The sequence below is a fragment of the Uloborus diversus genome, chromosome 8, assembly GCF_026930045.1.
Source record: "Uloborus diversus isolate 005 chromosome 8, Udiv.v.3.1, whole genome shotgun sequence".
In the NCBI taxonomy this organism is placed as follows: Eukaryota; Metazoa; Arthropoda; class Arachnida; order Araneae; family Uloboridae; genus Uloborus; species Uloborus diversus.
This window is the reverse complement of record NC_072738.1, coordinates 78,506,999-78,528,414: the sequence shown is the minus strand read 5'-3', so window position 1 is coordinate 78,528,414 and position 21,416 is coordinate 78,506,999. Positions and strand designations below refer to the sequence as shown.

At 32.6% G+C, this 21,416-nt stretch overlaps 1 protein-coding gene across 1 annotated transcript in view; it reads right to left on the bottom strand.

Moving 5' to 3' along the window:
* The window catches only part of LOC129228270 (protein crumbs-like), a 138,233-nt gene that overhangs the window by 40,777 nt on the left and 76,040 nt on the right, over window positions 1–21,416 (bottom strand). The window contains exons 3-8 of the mRNA XM_054862939.1: window positions 9,977–10,105; window positions 9,586–9,810; window positions 8,588–8,704; window positions 5,053–5,406; window positions 3,048–3,225; window positions 1,456–1,582 (exon numbers count right to left, since the gene is read on the bottom strand). Coding sequence (XP_054718914.1) covers window positions 1,456–1,582; window positions 3,048–3,225; window positions 5,053–5,406; window positions 8,588–8,704; window positions 9,586–9,810; window positions 9,977–10,105 — 1,130 coding nt within the window. The remainder of the gene's footprint in view (window positions 1–1,455; window positions 1,583–3,047; window positions 3,226–5,052; window positions 5,407–8,587; window positions 8,705–9,585; window positions 9,811–9,976; window positions 10,106–21,416) is intronic.

The following is a 21,416-nucleotide window of genomic DNA, read 5'->3' as shown; positions in this document are numbered from 1 at the left end:
TTGCACTTGCCCCAGGAAATTATACGACTGGGAAATTGCGGCACGAAAAAAAAGGGGCAAGTGTAGCCTTGCATTTTTTGGGGCTGCACTTTCCCATTAAAATGTTCTTTTATGATAGATATAATTTCTTCTCAATGATTTAATGAAGCAATGTAATTAATTTGTAATAATTCCGAAATTATTCGAGGAGGAAAAAAGTGACGATAATGAGAATATGAGTTTAAGGGAAGATTCACATGATGAAATGACAGTTGAAGAAATGATTGCCACAAAGCAAAAACAGCAAGAAGATATTCAGTGGGGAAGGCATCCAACGGAGAAAAAGGTAGGCGACTGGGTTCTTGTGAGATTTTCTACAAAAAAGATGACTAAACATTTTGTAGGACAAATTACTAATATAAATGATGATAATTACTCTGAAATTAAATTCTTGAAGTTAAAAACGGCTGGAAATTATAACACTGTGTTTAGTTATCCTTCAAGAGACGACATTAGCGCGATCCAAGACGACGACATTGTATCAATCTTTCCAAATCCCTCTTCAGATCGTAGAGGAAATTTGATATTCCAAGTAACGTTTTCAGAACATAATATGAATTAAATTGTTAATTACTATACTAAGTGTACTTATACAAAAAAAATGTTCAAGTTCTCCAAAGACATGTTACCTTTTGTCAGTTGAATAGTTATCTTTTGTGTTATTAAGTTAATATTTTATATAAGTTTGTTGATATTCACGTTTTAAAAACAATTCCTTAATATGTAAGTTTTGTTATTGTTTTTTTAAGCTTATTAGCATAATAAAAGTTATCTTTCATGTTCCTTATTTAAAATAAAAACTTTGTAGTTTTGTTTAATAATCTATTGTTCCTTGAACGTTCTTCAGTTTACATTGACAGGTTTCGTTAGGAAAAATGTAATAACTTCCCAATGAATAGGTGAAAATTAAAATAAAAAAATCATTTTTAATCAGGAAAAAATACTCTATTGATTGCACTTGCCCCTTATTTTCTGAAGCGGTTTTAAAAAAAGATTCAGATAAGTGATGCTCTTGCCCCACTTTTATTGAGGAAGTGCGGCCCTAGAGCACAATAGTTTAAAAAAAAATTTTCAACTTTTTTACCTGCAATGATTTTAACAGGCTCATATCTCGGGAAACACACTAAAACAGGTAACATACGAAATAAAAATTTAAAAAATTGTATCAAGTCTTGTAATGTCTAGGCCTTAATAAAGTCGAACTGTACAATTTAAGGGCTGCGCTTCCCCCAACTCACCTTACATTAACAGATTTAACAGTTACATATTCTTCTCAGTTTTAAAAAACTGCTATTATTTTTTGGCTTTCCAAACACATTCAAAAGGAAAAAGCATTAACGAAAGGGCAAAGTAAAGCCTATGATACCTTTAAAAATAGATTGCATGCAGCTCACAGGCAAAAGAGAAAAAACTCACCAAATCTGTACATATAGCACTGTTCTTGCATGGATTGGGCTCACAATCATTGATATCAATTTCACAGTTCATTCCTGAATATCCAGTGACACATTCACAAGTGTAAGATCCAGCTCCATCCACACAGCTATAAAATTAGGATGTAAAGGATGTTTTTAAAGCTAAACAAAACTAAACAAAAATAAATAAAAGCTATAACCATTAGCTTATAATCTGCCAAAGAAAATGTTTCTTAAAACCTTATTTTGAATGATTTATGCACTTGTGTACATTGTATAAATCGTGTATCTTAATTTATTATACCTTTGTACAAAAGATTAACTTTTTTTTTCTATTCAAGTTGTTAAACTCCTCTTCATTCTTTAAACACAAGCAGTTAAAAAGAATTTTAACAGCAAATATTTAAAACATGCACAATGCATACCCACCTCAGGAATCTCAACACCCAATTTCCATAAAGAAAGACTAGAAAAAAAACCTTCTTGAATTGAGCGACCATGTTAATTAACATATTTAACATTGATAATGAAGATTGATCATTTATTTTATGAATTTCTTTGCTTTCTCTCCCTTTTTTTGCTTTCTTTTACAAAAAAGGAAGTATTGTATTCGCAAAAACATTTTCACTCAAAAATCGACCTTAATTTCCATTTTGCTCACCCCCAAATGAATGTTGAGTTTTTTTTTCGACTCAACCACACGTGGATAAGTGCCTTATAACGTATAGACACGCGAAATATCCATTTTGACGATTCCCGGGTTAGTTACAGCGAGTTTTCTAGTGACATCTATATGTATGTATATGTGGATGTATGTCGCATAACTCAAGAACGGTATGTCCTAGAAAGTTGAAATTTGGTACTTAGACTCCTAGTGGGGTCTAGTTGTGCACCTCCTCTTTTGGTTGCAGTCGGGTGTTTCTAAAAGGGTCTTCTGCCGCTTTTTGAGGGGAAATCTTTGTTAATAAATCTGGTTTCAATTTGGCCACTGTTGGTGATATTTAGAGAGTAAACTATTGAATCACATTAAAATGACATTAAATTGGAGTAAAAGTCATGAGAGGCACACACCAGCTCGTTTTGAGATATGAATCCCTTTTATCCGTGCACTAAGAGCAGAAAGTATAAGAACCAAGTGCAATCTTTTTATAACATCGTATGCTGAGTTCTAATCAATAAAATGTGAAATACGCTAAAAATATTTATTGAAACAGAAATTATGTACTAAAAAAACTATACATTATTGCAATATTCTTCTGCAAATGCGAAGCAACAAACTCATCACAACCATGATAACTTGAAATAACAATATTTTCCCTTGGGACACTTAGCACTGACAGAGCCGGCTTTGGTACATGCGGCGCTGGATAGGAGAAATCTTGAGGGGACCTTTACAAATTGGCTGTATGAATTCAAGAAGTGCCGACCGATTTTTCTGATGTGGGTGATTTTGTGAATGCAATATTTTTTTTAACACTGGAATTGGCTCGGGTATCAACAATATAGAAAATGGGAATTCAGAAAACAAATACAGAATAAAGTATATTTACACAATTACAGAGTACATTTAAAACATATACTATATGTACTTACGTTGCTCCATTTTGACATGGGGCTGAATTGCATTCATCTATATTCATCTCACAATGTCGACCAACAAAGCCTTCTCTACATGTGCAAACAAAACCATTTAACTGGTCTTGGCAAGTGGCTCCATTTAGGCAAGGACCTTCAGCACACTCATCAATCTCTTGGCAATGAGGGACCGCACCTGGTGTTGCGAAAGAATAAAAATTAAATCATAACTCGATATTACCATCAGGGAAATGCATGGGGGGGGGGGAGAGAAGGGACACCTGTTGTCTCAAACCTGAGCTTGAAGGGGGTCCGAGATTTTTAAAAAGAGGGTCAAATATATGTAGAGACGTAGGGAATAAAAAATATGGAGGGGTGCCCGTAAAAGTTATTTGTGATGTTCCCCAAAATTTCTGTGCACGCCCCTGCATACCATAAAAACAAAGAAGAAAGAAATTTAATTACATCAACTTCATTTCCAAATTTAAAATCTAAAATTAAAATAGTTCAAAGAAAGAGAACTAAAGTAAAGAAAATAAACATTTTCAGGTAATAAACAACATTTTCAGATGCTAAGAAAAATATATATTGATATTAAATCTGCTTATTGTCTCATTAAACAACATGCTCCCTCCCTCCAAACTAAACTTTCTTTACTTCAATGTTGACCAAACCTTTAGCTGCAGTTTTAACTAAATAACATTAAAATTTAAGATTTTGCAATGGAGAACATCCAAACAGGTTCAAAAACTGACATTTGGCGATTTTAGATGAATTAAGTACCTTATGCCAGCTAATATTTACAGGGATCTATTTTAAGCAAAGAAGAAACAGTTGTTGATCTGGGTGTCTTAAACAGTCAGCACTTTAAGCTTAGTCAGCAGAGCAGTGTAGCAAGTAGTAAAGCCATCGAATTTTGCTTTTCATCAATAGGTCTATTTCACAAAATTCCAAGGATGTTTCGGTCTCCTTACCTCAGGAAAGATATTTCTTTACCGGAAAGGGTTCAAAGCAGGGCTACAAGAATAATAAGAGGGCTGTCAGATTTATATTATGATACCAGACTTAAAAGGCTTAATATGTATAGTCTGGAGCAAAGGAGAGTCAGAGGGGGCACGATTCAATTGTTTAAATTTATCAAAATGAAAGATGTTCATGGGTTAAATTGTTGCACAGAAAGCAGGACGAGAAGTCATTGGGGTTTTGAGCTATTCAAATCTCAGGCTAACCTGGAAAAATCACTACTTTAGTAGGGTCATGGGCACTTTGGAAGATTACGGGAAGAGGCCTTAATGAGTAAGAGGGTGGATAGCTAAGAAGGTCATTGATCTTCATTGAGGACTAATTAACTACCTTGGACCAGCCTAGCTGGGCCCAAAGTCTGCTGCTGGTCATCAAATTCAAATAATTATTCGTATAAATTCTTCTACCTTTAGACAGATGTTAGGTAAGACCACATTCAGAGCATGCTGTTCAGTTTTGGCCTCTGTATCTTAAGAAAGACATCAATTTATTGGAAAGGGTTCTAAGGAGGACTACGAGGTTAGTAAATGGGTTTTCTAATTCAGATTATGATTCCAAGCTTAGAATGTTAAGTATGTATAGTTTTGACTTGTATGGGTTAAATTTCTGCACAGAAGGCAAAAACTGGGTCATTGTTTTAAGCTTTTTAAATCCCAAGCTAATCTTAAAATCAGAAAAAATTACTACTTCAACAGAGTTGCAGACATTTGGAATAGTTTACCAGGAGCAGCTGTTACTTGCAATGGGGTGAATAGTTTTAAGAATTATCTTGATATTAATTTGGGGATCGATAAACCGACTGATTACCTAGCTGAGCCCAGAGCCTGTTGCTGGTTGTTACTATTTATATTCTACAGTGTAAAGCTGTTTTGGTTGTGATTTAACTTGTTTGTCGCAGTATGGACCCAACACTATGCTTTGGAAAATTATAAATCTAGATGAAGTTAAACGAAAATATCCTAAAATTTATGAACCATGATTGGGGGGGGAAATTATTTACCTGAATATCCTGGATTGCAAACACACGAAAAAGAATTTACTCCATCAACACAATGGCTATTTTCTGGACAAGAAACTCCATTACAATCATCAATGTTTTCCTCACAATTAATGCCAGCAAAACCAGCAACGCAGTGGCACAAGTAACTATTCAGGTTATCTGTACATGTCCCCATGTTTTGACATGGACTTGAGTCGCATTCATTGACTTCTTGATCACAATTCTTTCCTCCAAAACCAGGAGGACAATCACAGATGTAGTCTCCATAACGATCAAAACATCGGCTCCCAGTGTAACAAGGGTTGTTTTCCTCACACTCATTGATATTCTCTTCACAGTTGGGGCCTCGGTAACCTAGAATTAAATTTAAATGTTATTGTAGACACATGTAATTCATTCACGCAGTTTTTAAATATGAAGCAGATACATAATAAGGACATATGTAAACACAAGTTTTAACACAAATGAGCAACCCATATGTGTGCAAAAACACTACAACAGCAAGTAGGGATCCATCTGGGAATTTGGGGGCTGTAGGCTCAGAACTGTCTAAGACCCAATTGGGTGTGATCTTAAATTCAAAAACAATCTTAATAATGCATAAAATACTCCTTTTAAAAGGTTAATTTTTATTATTAAACTGATGTGTACTTGAATCTGATTGGTGGAAATATGAAAACTTATGTGCAAGTGAAAGAGACACACAGAAGAAATGCTCATGAGTAGTTTTCAGATTTCGTAAATTCAGGTTCATTAGGGTAGATCGACCAGTGAGTGAACACCACCCAGTGAATGAACAGTGCATCATTTTTTAAAAAAAAAAGTAAGCTCCCAAATTTTTTTCTGACTAAATTCACTACAAAAGCGTTCTTTATTGATATTCTAAGCTATCTGATACCTGATTGGTTACTTTCAATACGTATTTTTTTCCTGGAAAAAATTTGAAATTTTTACTGCCGTGAATCATTCTTTCTTTCTTTCAAAATAATAAGGCTGGTTTCGTGCTAGCAATTATTTTGATACATATTATTTTTATCAATTAATTTTATTTTTTAACTCTACGAAAGAAAAATTAAGTATACATATTTAGGCTATGGATTTAAATTGTTTCAGTCAATGCAGAATGCGTAGATTTTCAGGTAGAGGGGTGTTCAGTCACTGGGTATGAAAAATTGCGAAAACCCCAGTGAATGAACAATGGGAAAATTTCTTTTGATTTAAAAAGAAATTTGAAGTTTCTTTGAGATATTTTCATTTTTGTACTTTTTTGTAATGCAGATAGTTTTATATGCTTATTTATTTATGCATTTCATTATAAATTTTATAATTCCTTTATTTTTGTCTTTGCAAACAATGCACTTTTTAATGAGTTTTATCTTTTATCTATCTATATCTCTATCTGTATATTAACCTACCTACATCTATCTTTCTATACCTTTATCTCTCTTGATAGATAGACAGGTAGATAGAGAGAGAGAAATAGAAATATATATACAAAGAGAGAGAATAGATAGGTAGATATGTACGTATGTTTGTATATAGATAGATAGATAAATAAATAGAGGAAGATATAGAGATAGATATATGAAAAATAAGAGGTAAATAGATAGGTAGATAGAGAGACTAATATAGGGATATATAGCTAAGTAGAGAGACTGATATAGAGATAGATAGTAAATATATAGACAGGTAGATAGACCGATAGATATAGAAAGGTGGATAATATAGATAGGTAGATATATTGATAAAGAGATAGATAGGTAGATAAATAGACAGGCAAAAAAGCAGGTAGATAGATAAATAGATTGATTAGGATACTAGATTGGTAGATATTTAGATGTACAGACAGATAAATAGGTAGATAGTTAGGTAGATAGACAGATAGATAGATAAGTGTGTAGATAAGTAGATATATATATAGATAAGTAGATAGATAAGTAGACAGATACGTAGGTAAATCTATCGATAAGTAGACATATAGATAGATAAGTAGATAAATAGATAGATAGAAAAATAGATAAGTACAATGATAAATAGGTAAATAGACATAGAGATATATAGATAGATAAATTGATAATTAGATAGATAAATAGATAGATAAGTAGATATAAAGAGAGATAGATAAATATATAGATAGCTAGATACAGATAAGTAGATAGAAAAATAGATAGAAAGGTATATTGGGATAGATATATAAAGAGATAGATATAGATAGATATAGATAGTTATATAAATAGATCGACAGATAAATAGATACTGATAGTTATATAGATAGATAGATAGATAGATCTCAAAGAAACTTAGTTTCTTTTTGAATCAAAATTTATCATGTTCATTCACTGGACCAATTTGTGTTCATTTACTGATTCGAGGTGTTCATTCACTGGGTCGTTGTGCCATTTTTTCTTTAAACACCTAAAAAAGTCGGAAGCGGTACCATTTAAGTTCCCGCGATTTTTTAGAGATATTTACATAAATCAATTGAAATGTTTTAACTATCATGATCTGTATAGTATAAAATTTAAAATTTCTAGGACTTTTGAAAAATGAAATTGTGCTTAACTGTTCATTCACTGGACGGTCTACCCTATTCAGAAAAAGGCAGTTAAAAAAAGAAAAGAAATCAAGTGGTTTGGGAGGCTCCTTAAATATTTGGGCCCTTCATACTTTGGTCTCATGGACCTTATAGTAAATCAGGCACTGGTAACGAGTGAAAAATAAATTTTTAGAAATAATTTTAAAGATCAAATAAAGTTTGCAAATCTAAGCTACACTATGAATGTCAGGTAATACTTTGTTCATTACTGAAAAATTCACAAAATTAAACTTATCAAGCTTGTGGCAGGAAAAGGGAGCCAAAATGCAAATATGAAAGTTTGGAATATTGTAATGTAGAAGAAAATGAAATTGCCTTCATATGTTTCTTTACAACTTCAGATTCAGACAACTTCCAAGTTCAGTTCTACTTTTAAGCTAAGAACATAGATGTAAGAAAATCAAATTACCTTACAGGGCCATATGCAAGGGAGAGGTTTATAGGGTTCAAACCCTCTCCGAAAATTTTCATCCCAAGAAATGCTTTCCATTATTTATTTATTCATATTTTGGTGACAAAAATAATATTCTTGTTATTATTATTATTTCAATTTTATTTGTGAAATGAAATTAGTATGACTGAAAAATTGTACAAACTCATTGAGTGTTTATGGTAGTTAGAGAAATTCATTTATTATGTAACAATATAGCGTTTTGTAAAAACATCCTCTCCCTCCAATTTAGATAATCTATTGTACCAAAAATCAATAGAATACAAATGAAACCAAATATGATAGACCATATAAATGTTTCAAAAAATGTGTTTGGTAAAATATCCTCCGAAACAAAAGTCTGGTTTTGGCCCTGTTACCTTAAATAAACCATGACACTAAAAACATAAAGAATTCGGACACAGACTTTGAATAGCCTGCAACCATTTCTTAAAACACAGTTTTAAACATCTTATGAACACTGAATTAAATTGAAACAAATTAATTACCAGTTCGGGTACAATCACATGTGTAGGAGTTTATTTCATCCGTGCAAGAACCATTGTTTTGACAAGGAGATGATTGGCATTCATCAATGTTTAATTCACAATCAACACCAGCAAATCCTGAGGGAAAAAATCCAAAAAATAAACTTTTATTGAAACTTGAGAAGTTAGTAAATATAACAGTTAACAATCACATTATCCATGCTATACTATAACTAGAGAAGTTTATAATTAAGTTTTTACCCGATTCAGGCAATGGATAAGTAAAAGCACTCAACTTATTTTTAGCATTGTCACACACATAATAATTTTAACTCTCCTAATATTTCAATGTCTCTTTTTAAGTAATTCTCACTGGTGATTCCTTTTTCATGGCATTTTGAAATTGTAACTTCAATCACGATCATAGCATTGAAAATTTTCTTAGCAAGCCAAGATATTGTAAGTTAATTTAATGTAACTATTTAGCCTATAAATATGTATGAAATTGTTTCCACTGATGCTTATGCCTGCATTGAGAGGACACTAACACCAGTACTCAGTGATGCAGCGAGGGGGGGGGGGGTAAAAATACCCCACATTGATTTTAACATAAATTTAAATTCTAATGCAGTAGTTTATACATATGAAAGGACTGTTTTGATCAAAAAAAAAACCTTCAGCAGGCCTTTTTGATTTAAAAAACCCTTATTTTTTATTTAAAAAAACTCCTCCAGAAGGTATTTTTGATCAATACTTCTCCAGAAATTATTTTTGATAAAAAGACATCCATCCCCCCAGAAAGTATTTCTGACTATGATTGTGCTAGTACAACAACTAAATGACCATGATCAGTGTTTTATCCTGAAAATTAAATGGCGATTGCATAGATACTTAAATAAAAGGCAATGATGATAAATCAATATTGAAATAAAGAAGAGGGAAAGCAATTTCTACAAATCTCTCAAGACTACTGTCATGAAAATATTCATAAATTATGTTTGAGAAAACATTGAATTTACCTTGTGGACAAGTACAAACATAGTTGTCTCGATACTGATTTATGTTACAGGTTCCGCCATTACGGCAAGGCATGAAGTCACAGAATGTGTTATCAATCATTGTCTCACAGTGAACGCCTGTATATTTCGGGGGGCAAGCACAAGTAGTGGAATTTCCTGACTTATCCTCTTGGCAAACACCTCCATTTTGGCATTGATTGTATTCTAGTTTATTACATAAAGGACCTAATAATAGAAAGTACTGAATGAGTTTCAAAACATTCAAACATTATGTGCATTCCAAAATCAAATACTAATTGTTTTTGAAAAAAAAAAAAAAGAAATCACTCAAGAGTGTATTTCATTTTTCATCATGCTGAAAGATTTCCCAAATATTGCTAAGAGAACTTACCTAAATCTATATCACAGTTTTTTCCAGAATATCTTGAAGTACAAACACATTCATAACCATTTGGCAAAGATACACAACTGCTATATTTGTGGCAGGGTTGGCTAAAGCAATGATCAACCATATAACCATCTGAAAAATAATTTAATAATTAATATTTAATTTAAAGCAACATTTTTTTACTACTATATCATACACCACTAAATCTATACCAAACAGAATGTAGCATATATCACAGAAGTTTATAGGTTTTAAAAGGGGCTGATTAAAAAGAAAAGAAAAGGCTTTAGCCATCCAGGTCAATTTTTTTTTAGTTTTGAACAAATGATTTGCAATGATTTATTTCATGCAAAGTAACAAAATAAATAAAGAAGGGATGTACTTGAAACAGGTATAGTAATGTATAATCATTATTTAGAACTCTTAAAACTTAAAAAGTAGTTGCATGGGAAAAGTTTTGCAATATTTTCCATCATCAATTGATTCTGTAATTTATTTGTAGGATTTATTCAAATTTCGAAAATAACCTTACTGCCAATGAGAAACTTGCATTCCAGTTCATCAAATGCACAATTTAGTTCATAAATTTCAAATCAATAATTTTTAATATTTTTCATTGCTGCACACCAGATGTCAGATCGCAAAGCAGGACTCAGCATTCAGCAAAACATGCTTTTGGAAAAAGGCAATGTTTCTATTTCAAAAATACTAACGTAAGTATCATGTTATCATTGCCTAATTGTTTGACCTCATGAATTTCCGTACTTTTATATTTTTATCATCCAATCTTTTATATTTTCATGTCAGGTTTTTCATCAGGCAGGTCAATAAATAAGTTTTAGACATAGAATAAGGAATAGTTGGCAGTACGGGATAACCCAAAAACAGGGTTTACCAGGATATTTATTTTCCAGTGAACTCGATTCACACAAAATCGCTGCATTTATGTAGTATGTAATATTGATTGTGAAGAAAAATTAAGTATTTGAGCTTTTTTTTTACAAATTCTGATAGACTTAAATATTTAATCCAAAAAAAAAAAAAAGAATCCAATACAACAACATGCATTTTTCATAAAATGCTTGATTTAAAATATAAAAATTTCATTTAATATGAAAGGAAAGACTTAAGTTTTAAAATGATAAAAAGAAAGGATAATGAAAACCAAAATGAAATGTAGCAACTTGCAGGTGAGATTATGATACTTCAGCAAGGCAGATACAAGGGAAGGATCATGAGTATTTTAGGTCATGATCTCTCCCTAAACCGTCCACAATAGTATCTGTCCACATTGTGTTCAAACACTGAATGACTGAAATGCAAATAATTTTAGTAGTCTTTTCAATTAATTAATTATTTTTGAAAGTGAATTTTTGAAATTTCTTCTTTTATTGCTTATGAAATTAATTTGCAATATTTATGCCTATCAGGAGCCTTATTCCTGAACAGTTGTGTTTTTTTTTTTTACACCCAAGCATTTTGAGAAATTTTTGGTGCCCAAAACTGTAGATTCAACCAGGATGGGGGAGGGGGGTCATTTTTTAGCATGTGGCAGTCTGTATCCACCCCTGTAACTTCAGTAGGATCACCCAAAACTGTTTAATCATAACCTTGTTTACTGGAAGTTAGTTTTAAGGAATTTTATTCACTTTGTTTTCTTTATTTATTTTGGTAAGTCAGTCAAGGTTACTGGAGGCAGCCACTTCTACTGCAGACACAAATTATCCATACAAATTCTATCACTTTCTTTTAAACTAGTTTTTAGGCAGTTGGATAGAATTAAAATCATGTCACTAATATTAATCATAAGTTATAATTAATTAGTTAATAATTTATCAATGAAACTAAAAATCGTCAGCAAACTTTAACTCAAATGAGAAATCATTTTTAACAATTGCAAAGGCCCTTCCTCAACTCTAGATCTGAAGAAATCCAAGATGGTAAGGCTAACTTTGCATGATCCTACATAAATGTTCTACAGTTTTCAAGGAATCCTTTTAATCAAAAGAGAGCAATTTTAGTTAAAAGCTACCATCTGAAAATCATTCGCCCCCCAACTTTTTTTTTTACTGATTTTTTTTTTTTTTTTTTGCACTTGCAGAACGAAAAAAAAAAGCATTTTTTTAAAAAAGGAATGAACAAAAGCTAGGCAACAAAAGTCAAAGATGATAGAATTATTAAATTAATATGAAATTATCTAAAAATCTGACGTTTTAATATTTTGTCAAGTGTTAATTTTTGTGATAGCTAATTTTTTGAACTATCCGTTTTTAAAACATAAATAAATCTATACTAATATTATAAAGAGAGAGGTGGATTTTCGTGTGTTTATATGTTCAAGGTAATCTCCGAAACCCCTGTTCCTATTTAAAACATTTCCTTTCTATCTATCTGACGTTTTAATATTTTGACAAGTATTGGTTTTTGCGATAGCTAATTTTTTGAACTATCTGTTTTTAAAACATAAATAAATCTATACTAATATTATAAAGAGAGAGGGCGGATTTTCGTGTGTTTATATATTCAAGGTAATCTCCGGAATCCCTGCTCCTATTTAAAAAATTCCTTCCCTATATGAAAGGTGCTTTCTTACTGAGAGACACAGGCTATAATTCGAAGAAATCTGATAAATAGTTCTTTTTTTATTCCAATTCAGGCCCGAATTTCACATAAATTCCTGAATATGAGAGTGAAAAATTACTTGCACATCTTAATATTATATAGCATTGAAAAGGGGTAGAATTTTCCGTGTTCTAAACAATTTGTTTCAATGCTCTAACTTAATCACGGGATGAGTAATTTGCATTTTTAGCTTAAACTTTTTTAGGCTCGGCTGAAATTTAGGCACTACTTTCTTCATTAAATTTATCAATAAAAAGTGAAGGAATTGTCCCTGAGTTTTCTTTTTGACACCATTAGAAAAAGCGACATGTTTTACTCCAGATCTTTCTCGACATATGGTCAAAAAACTTAGCTTCTATCTTCAAAGGAAAAAAGTTACAAGCGTTATTAAATCAAATTCGAAAAATGTCATTTTGATTCAGGTTGTCAACCATTTTATTTTCGCTTTTCCACGGTAACGCTTTTTGAATCCATTGTTTCTTTCCTTATTTTGCATTTAATTTCTTAAACTTATTTTATTTTGTGTTTCCATGGTTACGCTTTTAAAATCCATCTTTCGCATTTTAATTTCTTAAAAGTATTTTAATATCTGTCGTCATTGTTTGGAAGGGCAATTTTGCATGGTGTTGTTTTTTTTTTCTTCTTTTATTTAAGCCTGTTTGTTGAATATATGTCACTTGACACAATTTTTATTCTCAAGGTATTATCTGAAAGCTTTTTTTTTGTTTTTTTTTTGTTTATTTGGCGAAATATTTTAAATTGCAGTAAAAACTGCTTCACTTGCTAAATAGAGTTTTAAAGCAACTGTAAATCTAATTTAATGATTTGACCAAAGTTTTAAATTCCAAAGAAAATTTAATAGTTTTTTTTTTTGAAAAGGTGTGTACGCACTTTTTGCAAAGAAAAATGATCACTTCACATCAGAGGGGGAGGGGGTGTCAATTTTTTTTATTCAACGGACTTCCATTAAATTTTTAGTATGGGCATCGCTGTGCGGGTACTGCAAGTAGCTAATAAAAATAAAATTGATTAAAATATAGAAATATTGTCGGATTTTTATTTTCTAGCATAACTCCATCTCCTTGCACAGAAGAGTTCCTTACAGTTTTGAAATAGGTGAATCAAATTTCATTGAAACCACTGAGGGGGAAAAAAAACATCTTGCACAGATGTCAACTTAGCTATTTAAAAAAAAAATAAAGATATTCATTTACCTTAAAAGCGATTACAAAAATGGATTTTCCTGTGAAATATTTAGGAAAATAAACAATCACCTGAACTTTCAAATAGATGGAAAGAATGAACTTATTAATGTCAGAAAGTACATTTAAATAAAAATATTTGTCGTTCTTATATTTTGTTAATTTATCGGTATTAATGTGAGATGCGATCTACCAATCATAGTTATTTAATTACTCGACAGATGGCAGTACATAAAGAGCAATTGATTTAAATGACATGACTAAATTGAGTAGCTAGATAACTCATGTGGTAGCTGGAATGTTGTAGAGGTGCCACAGGAATTCCAATTCGCTCGATGAACTAATGAATTGAAGAGTAAGTATTCTACTTGTATTATCTGCTTCTTTTAGAGATGTCGACCAGATAGTTTCAACTAGGGATGCTTCAATAAGAAAATTGGCCATTTACTGATTAATGGGCTGTTCATAATCGGCAGAGCCGATAAATGATCATAATTATTTTTAACACTACCAATTTCTTCATTTTTTCTCTCTCATAATTTTGAATTAATAAATATGTATTTCATTTCTGAGAGATGATTTGTTTTTCTCCGCTTTCCTCGTTTTTCCGAAAAAATTAAATTTTCTTCTTCTCTTTTTCTTTTCTCACATGTACTGGCAACGATTCGGAATCTACATTGACTTTCAATTTCCCCGTTGGCGCTGATGTTAAGGGATTTGAACTTTTCAAAATTGAACGGAAAGTTGTTCAAATCAAAAAGATATTTTTTGTACATGTTGTTCATGTACAAAAAGATTCAAAAGCTTTTTCCTACAAAGTTTGTTTGAAGCAAATTCGCCTTCACAGATTCAGGATTTATATTTGCCTTAAATGTCCCCGTAGGTGCTGTTTTTTTTTTTTTTTAACAGTTCAAAATTGAATGAAAAACTGTTCAAATCAAAAAATGAAATGTGAGAATGAGGTGTCCTCACCGAGATTTTTCATCTTTCGAAGAAAAAGAATTTGTTCAAATCGGACTATTAACTCAAAAGGTATTGGGGGTGGGGGGGGGTGCAGATAGACAAGACATTTCCCCCCATCTTACCATCTATCCTCCGTTCCAATTTTCCGATATTTATATAATTATTTTATTTTTATTTATTTATTTAGACTTTTTTTTTTTGTTCGCGATATTTTAAAAAAGATGCATAAAGCCTTCTTTCATGCTTTTTTCTTCTTTCTCTGACTTCTACTGGGAAAGTAGCCTAAAAATTAGGAGAAATAAACTGTAAAGCGAGAGAGGGGGAGATTCTGCTAAACGAGCTGATATGAGCACCACATGACTTCCTTTTAGGTTAATTTAATGATAATAGTGCAGAGAAACACTTTAAATATTTGCACCAAAAGTTTGTTGCCAACCGAAGTAAAAAAATGTTTCATACAGATTAATTTTCCAAATTTTGGCAATTTTAATGTGATTCAATGTTTAACTCTAAATATCGCTAATAGTGGCCAAATTAAAACCAGATTTAAAAAAAAAAAAAAAAAAAAACATCGAATTTGTCATTAAGTTGACGGCTAATAGCTTGTGTATCTAAGCTTGAGTAATATCACCAAGTGTTTACCAAATTATAATTCCACTTGAGTTTGCATTAAAATTAACAATGATTTCCACCCCCAAAAAAGGGTAAAATACCCCCTTTTCAACGTTCGAATGCAACCGAAAAGGGAGGTGAACAACTATACCTCACTAGGAGTCTAGGTACCAAATTTCAAGTTTCTGGGACATACCGTTCTTGAGCTATGCGAGATACATACGCACATACATACATACGTAAATACGGACGTCACGAGAAAACTCATTGTAATTAACTCGGGTATCTATAAGTTCTTAGGCATATATCTACGTGTGGTCTGGTTGGATTCATCCGGGGCGAGCAAAATTTAAATTAAGGCCGATTTTTGAGTGAAATGTTTTTTCGCGAATACAATACTTCCTTTACTATGTAAAAGGAAGTAAAAACGGAAGTCTTCTGCCGAAATCCGGCGAGATGGCAACTCTGAACAGTAATTTTTTTCATTATTTTGGCATCAAATCCCTTTTTTTTTAACGTGTTTTTACTGTAAAAATCGCAAAAAACCATTGAGAAGTTTTTAATTAATATCTTCGTTAATTAATGCCAACCAAAGACACAACCTAGCTTAGATCACACTCGACCGACTCTCCTTTCAAACAAATTTTGTTTTTTCAAAATCGGCCCATCCGTTTAGGCGCTAGAGTGCCACAGACAGATACACAAACACACAGATACGTCAAACTTATAACCCCCTTCCTTTGTGTGTTGGGTTAAAAAGTAGGTAACAGTTTATGAATTCTTGACATAACTGCAAAACATCGGAAGAAATTCTTTATCGATTGAAAAACACTTTTGAAAAACTTGAAGGAATGAAACTTTTTTTTTTTTATTATTTCCGGCCGCTCACCGCAAAATCGGACAATCTCAGTTTTTAAAGTAGTGTAGAAATCGTTGCCCATGAGCGACTGATTGACCATTGAGCGACTTAGGTGAGTTTTAAAAACAAAACTCCGGATTCGGTCTCGGTGCATCAAGCTGGTACAAAATCGGCAAATTTCGCCTTTTTTGGAGCAGAATGCAGCAGTATTTCAAAATGGGAGTGTTTAGGCGCAACTAGAGCAATTTTTTTTTTTTTTTTGGGGGGGGGGAGGCTCGGCATATGAATGCTCGGAAATTATTACTGATACAGCTGTAGCACTGATCAGCCACTAATCAAAGGCGTCCATATGAGGGGGGGGGGGGGGGGCTCGAGCCCCCTTTTGAAATTAGAACTTTCTTGATTTCCTGCAGATGCATTAGATCACTAATGGCCAGACCGGCCATTAGGGTGTTGAGAAAAATAAAAAATTCTGAGCAACTTTTAATAACTGCTAAAAGTTGTCTTTTGTGATAGTTAGCTAATGTGCAAAATTTGACGAAGATAGATTAATATCTTCAGGGGGCGCTGTGATTGCAAAGTTTTAGCATTGGTTTTTTTCCCATAATTTCGTGGTTTTAATGTAAAAATTATGCTTTTAACAAATCTTAATTTCACCTCTCTACATCTAAAGAACATTGATGTGTTAATACTATATGAAATAGCTTTCAAAAAAAATTTGGTCGTCAAACGTTAACATTAAGAGAAAGCAATGCATGATTTTGTTGTAAAAATTTCGTAATTTGAAGAGGCACTGCAGTCGAACTCCTAGAATCATGTGAAATCAGGGCTGACGCCAAGGGGGGTGTAGGGGGTGCTACACCCCTCCAGTTTTTCAGAAGTGGGGCCGCCAATTTTCTTTTAGCGATGCAACAAACGAAGAAAAAGGAAAACTCTTTGTTGTTTTAAAAAATTAAAATTGTAAATTTAAATGAACAATTGAAATAATAGGGACAAAAAGTATTTTTTCTGTAAAATTGGAATGGAAAATGTAATCATAAAATACAATTTAGGAACATCAATGATTCTCTTTTATTAAGATTATCGAAGTAAAGGCCGTGGAAATGTCCGCTTCAAACATTTTTTAACGCAAAAAAAAAAGTATTCAGTGCGCTATTAACTAGACCGCATAGTGGATATGTCTGTCTAGTCAGAAACTACTACCCCGGCTCAAATTAAAGTATTGTGCATAAAGTAAAATTAACATAATGGGAGGGAGGACCGGCGACAAAACTTGTACGCCTTGTCTCTCGGCGACCCTGGTTATACAATACCATGCTTCATGGTTCTTCAGTTAAAAAAAAAAAAAAAAATAGATAAATAAATAGGATGACTTCATAGGGGCCGCCGAAACATTCCCATATGTAATTTTTCTTACCAAAAATGTTGTCCTGGAAATCGTTTCTAAGTGGAGAAAAATGCATAGTTTGCCGAAATATATTTGAAACAGAGAGAGGGGGAAAAACAGTTTAATGCTAAAAAAGATTCAAAGTATTGTGATGAATACTTACAACAGAAGTTTTAAATGTTTGGACGCAAAAATCGTAAGTAAATCAAAGCTTGATCAAGAGATGTAGGAGACACATTTAAAATAAAATGAAGTGGAATAAATAGGACCTAAGGTATCACAGAAAATAACCACATCCGTTCAAAATGTTAAAAGTTCTTTTTCTGGGGCCGCAGACGCTTGTATTTCGGGAAAACAAAAATATTAGGCTAGAAATTGAGAATTTTACTATGGGAAATCCAAGCAAATAATCGTACTTCGCAAAGGAAAATTGGAAGAAAGTATTAGCACAATATGTTTATCAATAATTAAAATTTAAAAGGAAGATAGGGACGCAGCCAAACTAAGGGTAGAGTAGAGAACTCCAAATTCTTTTTTTTTTTTTTTTTTTTTTTTTTTACGTCCCCAAAGCTGGCCTAGAAGAAGTCAGTTTTTAAAACTTCGGATTTGAAAAAAATCCGAGAAAACGTTCTCAAACCCCATCCCTTCCCCTTACGTTATTGAAGATGGTCTACACATGAGTATTTAGGCCTGCACTTTCGAAAAACCATGAGAGTGCTCCCAACGTAACCTTCAAAAACCGCCATCTCAATTAATCATTCATCATCATTCACGGTCGAATAAATTTCGTCTTTAGACTTTGATTTTAAAAAACTCCCTGAGGTCTCCCGAACCTGTCCTCCTCCTAATATTATCAAAGATCCTCAAAAATTTCATTGTTGAGGCTTCAATTGAGAAATTTTTTCGCGGGAGATCTCCCAAATCCTCTATCCATCTAACAGTATTGAATATCGCCTACGATTGTGTCAGCTGAATTTCAATTTTGAAAATTTATCAGCGGAGGACTCTGAATCTCTCCATCTATTAACATAGCCAAAAATCTTCTAAAACTGCGTTTTCTACACATCGAATATTTTTCAAGAGAATGCCCCCCCCCCCCCTTTCTCTCTCGCCAACATCATCGTAAAACGTATTAAATCTCGCTTTTAGTCAGGGACTGATTTACGGTGGGGCATTCGGGGCCCTGGCCACCAAAGGAAAGGGGGCACCACATTTCTGTCATCATTTTCTTCTTCTTCTTCTTTTTTTTTTTGAGCAAAGACAGAAAAAAACTCCATCACAGTTTTATGATGGACAATGTGAAGAAGTCATATTAGACTCTAAGCAAAGTTTCAAGGTCTTCTGTTTTTATGTAATCTGTGATAATTTGATTACAAAACTAAAACTCGGAATGTCAGCCTATGATGGCATATTAAAGAAATTTCCCTGCTCGTTTGAATGCGATAAACAAAATATTCGAAAAAGTGCAAAAGACCTTTAAAAATCTTTCTCCTGTGATTTGGAGGAATCTTTTCCTGGTGAATTTATTCATTTTAGTTCAATCTTCGGAAAAGAAAGTTTAATGACCGAAAAGTTACAAAAAATCCATAAACTTGGTAAATGGACACTTTTGCCAAAGTAGATACAGCCCTGAAATTGTTTTTGACTTTGCCAATCTCAAATTGTAGTGGAGAACGATCATTTTTGCTATTGAAGAGAAGTGTCCTTTGCGTACTCTCATTTCTGATAGTAAATTATCTTCATTAGCTCTATTATCAATAGAAGGAAGTTTGACTGCAAAACTTGGTTATAAGGACATTATAGATGAATTTACTACAAAAAACAAAGGAGAAAACAAAGGAACGCAGAAAGCACATTATGATTTACCTTAACCATAAAAGTTTCTCCATCTGCGACTGTAAAAAATTTTCTTACATGAAAATCAGGAATTTATTTTAGTTTTCTTTCTATCAAAATAATATCCAAAAATTACCATCATATTTTTTTTGGGGGGGGGGGGGCACTATATTTGTCAGTGTCGCGGGGCACCCAAGTGTGTAAATCGGTCCCTGCTTTTAGTGCTTAGTTCTTCCAAAGAGTCCAGTGACTGAGATTTCAGAGGACGTAGCCACGAAGTTGGAAGAGACATGGCATCGCTCCTCTGTTCCAGTAGTTTCGCATACACGAATCGTTCAAATGATTTGACATTTTCAGAGCAAATATAGAATCCTGAAGAAAACGATGAACAAAATTAGAAGTTAAATTAGATGCGTTTAACGCAAAGATACAGTTATTTTTATTAGAAGCTCGGGTACAACTTTTCGATATCGCTAGTTGTAAATGCCATTTCAGTGAAACACCTTCAAATATAATCGATCCCAGCAAAGTGAAACGGAAGGATGGTACGTTGTTCTTAAAACAATCTGAGTCCGGCAGCAGGGGCAGCAAATAGGGAGAACAAGAGGGAGCGGTTGCACCCCAAATATTTTGCGCAGAATATTAAGAAATCGAGAAATTCAATTTACATAACGCGCAAATCAGTGATCATATGCAGTAGGAAATTTAAAAAAAAAAAAAATAAAAAAATCTGTAGATGATCTTTAGTAAAAGCTGATGAAACTGGAAACCTGCCCAGCCACGAGTAAGCGTTTTTCGCTATTTGGATAACTTTGAAATTCATGAATCATTTTTAGAACTTTCAGAATAAAAAACAGATGGAGAATAAGTTTGTTTCAACTAAAGAAGAAACTTCCTCATATGGGTTAAATGCCTCATACTTGTAAGTCCAGTGTTAAGATGATGCTTCTACTTCCAATGTGAAAGGGCTGTGCAAAGGTGTGACTGGCCCGATTTTTACGAGAAGTTCCTTGGTACTTTGAGTTAATTGTTGCGCTTATATTTTATATGTACGTTCAGTTAGTGAGTGAACATTGATTACTTCTGTTAAAAGGCATATTTGAGCAATTCAATACATTGTTTACTTTCATGGAAACTAATTACGAAAGACACGCTGTTTTTGAAAAAAAAATCGTGCATCAACAAATACTTTTGCTGGGTGCTCTTTAACTGACAGGTACAAAATGGTCTTCAAAAGTTAAAGCTAGAACTCTTGATTGAGCTCCTAATAAGAGCTTCTTGCTAATTTGGAATTATTGGACACACTAAAAAAAGAAAAACATTAAAAAAAGTGACAAAAATCCACGTGATGATTCAAAGTCATATGATTGGCACAATATTTTGTATCAAATAATAAATTCATTCACTTTCTAATGAAATTAACACAAAATTGAGTGATAAATCAATTTCAATATTATAGGTGCAGGTTATTAAACAAGGTAAATATAATATTTCAGTTACAAGTAAAAGTTGTTCAACGAAGCCACAAGAATTATTTTGCGAAGAGCCAGAGTACTTCAATGATGAAAAATGAAGACTAGAGCACAAATTTTAAACTTGCGTGGGTTTTTTCAAAGAGAAAAATTTTAAAGATGCGTTTTCTAACATAACTTTGTAGCTTCAATTATTTTTCCCCGATTCCAATCAGCTTAGCTAACTGTGAAAGATCATTTTCGTGTCTCAGAAGGTTAGAGATTTTTTTTTTTTTTTTTGTACATGATGGGACAAGCAAGACTTTCATCTTCAGCTATACTGCCAAGAGCACGCCACTGGATATTGACGGAATATAGTACCAAGATTTCCTCTTCTTCTAGATTCCAAAAATCATGCATTAAAAATTTACTTTAGAAACGGTAGTATCAAGATCTTTTCTGTTATAGTTTACTATAAAATAAATTAAAAGTGTGGAAATTAAAATTTGAA